The sequence below is a fragment of the Penaeus vannamei genome, chromosome 26 (genome assembly GCF_042767895.1).
Source record: "Penaeus vannamei isolate JL-2024 chromosome 26, ASM4276789v1, whole genome shotgun sequence".
In the NCBI taxonomy this organism is placed as follows: domain Eukaryota; kingdom Metazoa; phylum Arthropoda; class Malacostraca; order Decapoda; family Penaeidae; genus Penaeus; species Penaeus vannamei.
In genome coordinates this window covers 34,599,376-34,606,875 of record NC_091574.1, presented here as the reverse complement: position 1 = coordinate 34,606,875, position 7,500 = coordinate 34,599,376, and the positions used below count along the sequence as shown (strand labels likewise).

Genomic DNA, 7,500 nt, shown 5'->3' with positions numbered 1-7,500 from the left:
AATCATGATATAACGGCAAAGAAGAAAACATGGTTTACTTAACTCAATTAAAAGGGGTCGTCCCTTGATTTTTGGCCAGGGATTAAAAAATAGCGCTATGGCTATTTCTGAACATCTATGAATCTAAGGAATTACCTTCTTAAATATCATATCCAGTAAAGGTACTATAATTATATCCCCCATTCCCTCCATTGTCTAGATATAGACAGCACCCATGTATACACATGTACAAATACATATACATACAGATGTATATATAAGTGTACATATATGTGGGCAAAATATCCATATAACCACGCAAACATGTAGTGGGAAGCAAGTAGTAACCATTATTTCCATATATTTTTATTTCTTTATCACATTGATCTAATGTTTATTGATTGGAGATATTATGCTTGTCATTTTTAGAATTATCACACCAGTTGTATGATAAAAATCCTGAGCTTTCACTTGCTATATATATGTCTGTTAAGAGGTCAATAGATTATGGAAAATTAACAAAAACATTGAAGAATGATTTCTCTTTTCTTCTTCTTTTCCAAACATACTTTGCTCTTATAATTTTTGTTTAGTCTCATAAATCTTTCTCCCCCTCCTATGCCTTAGGGTACCAAAAGTTGTGCAAGAAAACCTCATATGTCTTGCCTAAACTAATGCCAATCTGTGAACCCATTTTTTGTTTCTTACCAAAGATTGATACTTGGCAATATTTCTTAATGAAGAATATCAGATTTAACATGTTTGAGGCAATCATCATTACTTTTAACAACTCGTTCTAAATATAGTTTACTGAAAACTCTAGTATTGTTATTTTATAAGTATTGCATACCCGAAAGATTCACTTAAAGAGAATGAAAATCATTTAAAATTAATGTTTTATTTTTTTACAGGAATGCCCCTCTCCCTCGTTGTTGGTACCGAATATGGGAAACAGCTAGCATTGAATGCAAGAAAACCATTTATACCAATTCATCATATGGAAGCACATGCACTTACTGTCCGTATGGTAGAGCAGGTAATTTAAGACAGAAGGTTGAAATGTTATAAAACTTGCTTTCAGTATTTCTTCCTGTTTACAAATTATTCTTTGTCTTTTGGATATTGGTATAAATATTTTCATCATTTTCTTTATTTTCCCTGTGTTCCTTCCCATATTTTACTTTTTCAGTTTATGTGTTTTTGTTGAATTCATTTTCTTCCCTCCATCCTATCTTCTTTATTTTTTGCTGCTTTTCTGTTGGCTTAGGTATGAAATATCAGAATTGAGCAATGTGATTCTTCTGTATCACTTTTAAGGCACAGTTCAACTGGCCTTGTGTACGTGCAGGTCTCACGATGTGTGTGACCATTTAGGCCTAATCATGTCACTTTAGATCTTAGGCTGAGGGGAGTCAGCAATAACATGACCTAGAGTGTTCTTTTATCAGACATCTCTGGGCTTTCCAGGGTGCAATTAAAAACTATTGTCTGTAATTTCCTTAAAGAATTTATCAATATCTTTAAGTATCTATAAAGCCAATGAATGTTATATTAGAGATTTTATATAAAACATTTAGTCGATTATCAAAAAATTCATTTTTTATTGCCAAAAACAAATAAACAAGAAATGGGTAAATTGACACTGAGGACCTACACTCATGTCGACAGCCTGTCAGAGTACCATTGAATTTTAAAAAACAGGGATTAAGTCTGTGTGCTCATTGTAGCTTAAATGAGAAGTACTGTGTGCAGTGTTACTCAAACGAGAGCCATGTGTGGTCTGGTACAGTGGTGGTTTTTGCAGTTGAAACACTAGTCCCGGCTCCACACTCCGACATTAGTCAGGTCCTAGTTGAAGACAAGGCCAGTTGGACCATGCCTTTAGTCACCCAAACAAAAAATGTGCACCACATGTTTTACAGCTGATAGATAATAGAATATTAACACAAAGAATTTTAAACTTTCAGGTTGAGTTCCCGTTTCTGGTTTTGTTAGTATCAGGAGGCCATAGTTTATTAGTGTTGGCTCATAGTGTTGACAGGTGGTCAATTATTGGTCAAACTGTTGATGATGCACCTGGAGAAGCACTTGATAAGGTAAGTGAAAAGTGCCTTTTCTTCCTTTGTTACTTCTTTTTTTGTTTTCTTATATATCATAATCACCTTGCGTCCTTGCCTTCTTCCCCACCTCTGTCCTCGTTATTCCTATTCTCTCATTTCTTTCTTTCTTGTCCTCCTCCTTCTCCTCCTCCTCCTCCTCCCCCCTCCTCCTCCCCCTCCTCCTCCTCCCCCTCCTCCCCCTCCTCCCCCTCCTCCTCTCCCTTCTCCTCCTCCCCCTTCTTCTCCTCCCCCTTCATCTCCTCTCCCTTCTCCTCCTCCCCCTTTTCCTCCTCCCCCTTCTTCTCCTCCCTCTTCTCCTCCTCCTCCCCCTTCTCCTCCTCCTCCCCCTTCTCCTCCTTCCTCCCCCTTCTCTTCCTTCCTGCCCCTTCTTCTTCTTCTTCTCCTCCTTCTTTTTCTTGTTCTTCTTCTTCTCCTTCTTCTTCTTCTCCATCTTCTTCCACTTCTTCTTCTTCTCCTTCTTCTTCTCCTTCTTCTCCTCCTTCTTTCTCCTCCTCCTCCTCCTCCTCCTCCTCCTCCTCCTCCTCCTCCTCCTCCTCCTCCTCCTCCTCCTCCTCCTCCTCCTCCTCCTCCTCCTCCTCCTCCTCATGTACATACATGTCATCCCATCATGTAGAGGTTAAGTACTAGTTTGGTAATCTCATACAACTTTCCTCTGGGTCAACTCAGTCTACGGTATACCCAAAGAAGTATGATATAAAGCACCAATGGTCTTTCTGTGGTTAACTTGTCTTAAATCATTTTTAAGAAATTACTCTTTTTCAGCAAAGATAAGTAAACACTAGAAAAATGCTAACAATTATGGATTTAATGTCATACCATTAAATATAACATACAACCTCCTTATAAATCATATTTATATGAAACAAAAGTATAAATAAAATGAATAAAGCAGTAATGAATATCATGACATATGTTAGTCTTTGCCAGGACACATGATCATGTTTAAATCATATTTCATAAAGTAAATGTCATAATGATATCCATACATGTCTTATGAAAATATCACTGAGACTTTGAACTATTCTGCTGGAGTACTGGTTATGCACGACAAGTGAAACTAGAGTAAATTCAAGCTATATAAAATAATATACAAATCTTACGTCCAACCCAGGCCGCCATGATCCAACCTGCAAACATTCAAATCAAAACTTACTGAACTTCATTTCTGCCACTGTGGCAATTACTGATGCCTTTTAAATTAACTAATTTTACTTTATCCCAAATAATTATGAAACCATTCACATTTACAATAGACTATATAAGCATTTATGAATGCAAAAGAAAGAAAACGTATTCAACGTGACCAAAGAAAATGGTTATTTCACCTTAGACTTAACTATATTATGATTTTCCTTAACATATTACATAATAACTGCATGATGGTAATTGTGTGAAATCTCTTCAAAGGGCGCTCGGCGGCTGAAGTTGCGCAACATTCCAGAGTGCTCATCCATGTCCGGTGGTCAAGCTATTGAACATTTGGCTAGAGAAGGAAACCCCCGGGCCTATGATTTTCCAACACCAATGTGGAAGTATAGGGACTGTACCTTCAGCTTTGCAGGTCTAAAACACTCACTATTGAAACTGATCACAAAGTTAGAGGAAGAGTATGGTAAGCTTAGTTCCAATGGTTACCAATTATTTATTTTCTTACAAGTTACTCATCAAGTGGCAAGTCTGTTAATGATAAAATCATGTAGAACATAATATCATATGGGTAATGCAAAGAAGAAATATTCTAAAACTGCAAGTTTGATGGACATAGATTATAGCTGCCAATTGGATATGTATTTTATATGTAAAAACAACTTAGAAGAGATAACAACAGGTAGAATAGTTAATTTTATGCCATTATCAGTTATAATGTATTGTTGCCATAGTAATGCAATGTTTTATAGCTTTATCACTGAGAAGAAAATATTATGGTTTATAGTTAATGAGGTCCATGTTGTGTACCTTTGATAGTTATGAACAGTTTTAAGTATTTATTGTTAAAAATTCAAAATATGTCTCTAAATGTAAAATATGCCTTTTTCTTCAGAGGTTGAGGGTGGAAATATTATTCCACCAATCAGAGATGTATGTGCATCATATCAATATGCTATAACCAAACATCTAGTCCGGCAGACTCAAAGAGCTATGGTCTACAACGACATCCGTGGATTACTTCCTAAGGAGAATTTGAAACTGGTAAGTGAATGTAAAGCACATGCACGCACAGTCACACACATATACACACAAAAACACACGCAAGTATGCCAAGCTGTAGGTTGCAGCTTAGCATACTTGCCCCAGGTTGAGTCACACAGGTCCACAGCCTTATCCTCGCACCTCACCATCAGCACCTTCTCGATGACTCATTGTGGAGACCTGATTGCTTGACAGGGACACCTCACGGCACGCTCATTGGACCACAGGCTCCCCTCACTATCACGTAGCTGGCACAGCTTGACAGTACTTAAGATCCAGCACCCAGCAGAGATTATCATCTCATGATCCTCCGTCTAAGCAAGACAACAGGAGCAGCAACGCAAGGCCTGCCCAGGCCTCTGCCATTAGGGAGCCTTACCAGCTACCCCGTTGATTTCCACTCCACTTCCAGCACTCAGCCATACTTGTGGGAACTCACACCCACAACAACCACTCCCTTAAGAGATAACAGACCAGTCAAATGGTGGATGTAAACCCATCTACCATAATATATCTTTAAGCAACATAACTGTAGGATTAAGATGAAAGAAATGTATTTTTGGATTTTGAAATCAACTACCTTAATCACTACTGGTATTCTAAAACTTTCAGGTATTGTCTGGAGGTGTGGCCTGCAATAACTACATTCGTAGGGCTCTCCAAAAATTATGCGAAACAACAGGTTACCAGCTTCTATGCCCTCCACCTAGATTATGCACAGATAATGGAATTATGATTGCATGGAATGGTATGGAAAGGTGGAAGGCTCAGTCAGGGGTTATCTATGATGAAGAGGCGATAAAAAACATTGACATCAAAGCAAAGTAAGATTATTATTTTCCTTTGTTTTTTAATTGGATATTTGCATGTTTGGTATATATTTATTTTTACTGATTTCTTAAGTTGAAGGTATATGCTAGACATGAAAGAGTGAATACATACATAATAGATGTAATTAGGTATGAAATTTACATAACTAAGGTGATTTAAAAGCAGATGAACATCATTAAGTAATTAGTACTATATGACCTTGATGCCTAGTACATTTATTTGTTTAAACCATTAAATAACATTAAGAGATTTGTCACATCAGGTGAAAATTGTTTTTTTCACATTAGAGAACAGACAAAGAATGTCAGGTCAGGTCAACTGAATAGGAGAAATGGTTTATCTTGTAGACAGCTTGAAGTTAATTTCTAGTTTAGGTTAAGTTTACAGCAATGATTGGAAGTTGACTTTGGATAGATAATCAGTTCTCAATTTTAGTCACACTCCTCTGGTGGACAAGATGGTATTTTGCCAATTGGAAACTTCCTGGAATCAGTTTCATTAACCCATTAACTCTCTACCCATATTACCCTTTGATTGTTTCATAAAGGATCTTTTGCAAGTTTTCCTTAAACAGTGTTCCTATTCCTTCCCCATCCTTAGATACACTTCCTTTCATCCAGTTGCCTTACACCCTTAAAAGTTTCATCTTTCACTAATCTCTGCTTTACATCATTTGCTCCCCCTCTTTACCCTTTTTACTACTATACTGTCCTTTAACGCTCTCTATCCTCTGGCATCTAACACACACATTTCTTGTCCACTAGTATTATTAATATTATAATAATCATAATATCAATTATGATAATAACAGGGTGAATATTAATACCATTAGAAAAGTAAAATGTTTTCCTCAAAATCCAGGGAAGAGGAAACAGGTGAGGTCATGTAATGCCTACTGACATCTTGGTGACCGAGATACTGAGCCATCTATATCCAAACAAGATTCACAAACTAAACTGGACATGTACTTAGTAGCAATGGGTTACACATATCTCACCAGTGTGTTGCAGAGATTTTATGAGCATGATTTGCCTTCGGTCACCCGTTGTGAGGTAGAAGATAATTGAGAAAAAAGTTTTGGAAATAAAGATGACAAGTATATTGTTAGAGGAGAGAGAGAGGCTAAAATGATCAGAAGTAGGACAAGCATCAGTAGAAAAGCTCATGTTTCAATGTGTATGTTTCTTACATGTAGAAGAGGAAAAAAGGATATTATAAGCCAAGATGTATATTTAGAACTAAAAACACTTGGTGGAGAAATAGCACTGCTGAAAGGCCAGAATATGAAAGACATACTGACTCTTTAAGGTTAGTTCATAATGAGAATAGTTTTAAATAGATGAGCCAAACAATTTACCCCAGAAAAAAATAATTTACACCACATCTATATCTGCTTTCAAGAAATTGAATACTAATTACTATTTCCTAATTTTTCAGATGTCCTATTGGAGTGGATCTGACAGAAGATGTTCGTAGTCTGGGAATTAAAATTCAAAAGTGGGTCAAATTTAGATGATGCTAATAGAACATTGTAATTTTTTTTATTCTTTTCCATTTAGGTGTATTGAAAAAAGTAGGTTTTGTTTTAAAGAACAATGTATAAGGAATATTAATACCAACTGTTTTGTATTTTTTTGAGATGGATACTAAGAATTAACAGCAATAAAGTTCATTTGACGGTTTTAAGTCAAACCAGATTTTTTGGTGTTTTTGATGTTTATAATGAAATTAAATTGTTTTAAAGATATATTGTATAAATTTTTAAATGTTACTACAAGAAAGAAATTTGATATTAAAATGGAATTACTGTTATTCTTTGAAATGAAATTGCATTATGTAGTTTGTAAAATTGTTTGAATTTCTTTGCTCTGTTCATTGTTAGCGAAATAAACGTCTTGAAAGAAACTTGTTATTTTTAATGGTTTTTGAACCACCTTAATTAAGTAAAAAAAAAGCCCTATATACACATTATATTTTTTATAGTCATTTCCATCCTACAAACTCTTAATGAATTTGAATCATTTGTAGTATATAATTGTTTTAAGTAATAGTGATTGATAACAAGCTGCCATAGCCTTTTGAGTTGCTTTAACTTAAGCCTAATTACTTATTTGACTAATTTGTTATATGTTCATTTTATTAGATACTACTAATAGATTGTCTTGCCAGTAGTTATCTGACAAGTTTACTCTGCACCTGGCATTTTTAATAAGGTTTGTTGTATGACTGGATTATCTTCTCAGCCTGTCAGTTCCAAAACTATGTTCGAAAATATGAAAGGACGGCCAAAACTTTTGAGGAATGAAGAAAAAAATCACAGGATCCTCATCTAATTTATTCAACATGCAACCAACACAACAATTACACAAATGTTCATGTA

The 7,500-nt window shown here is 35.6% G+C and overlaps 1 protein-coding gene across 1 annotated transcript in view; it reads left to right on the top strand.

The window, feature by feature from the left end:
- Nucleotides 1-7,026, top strand: part of Tcs4 (Threonyl-carbamoyl synthesis 4) — a 9,206-nt gene extending 2,180 nt beyond the window's left edge. Inside the window, exons 4-9 of the mRNA XM_070140359.1 lie at nt 891-1,015; nt 1,947-2,075; nt 3,507-3,711; nt 4,141-4,289; nt 4,902-5,113; nt 6,558-7,026. Of these exons, the coding sequence (XP_069996460.1) occupies nt 891-1,015; nt 1,947-2,075; nt 3,507-3,711; nt 4,141-4,289; nt 4,902-5,113; nt 6,558-6,636 (899 nt within the window). The 3' untranslated portion in view covers nt 6,637-7,026. The remainder of the gene's footprint in view (nt 1-890; nt 1,016-1,946; nt 2,076-3,506; nt 3,712-4,140; nt 4,290-4,901; nt 5,114-6,557) is intronic.
- The last annotated feature ends 474 nt before the right edge of the window (nt 7,027-7,500 follow it).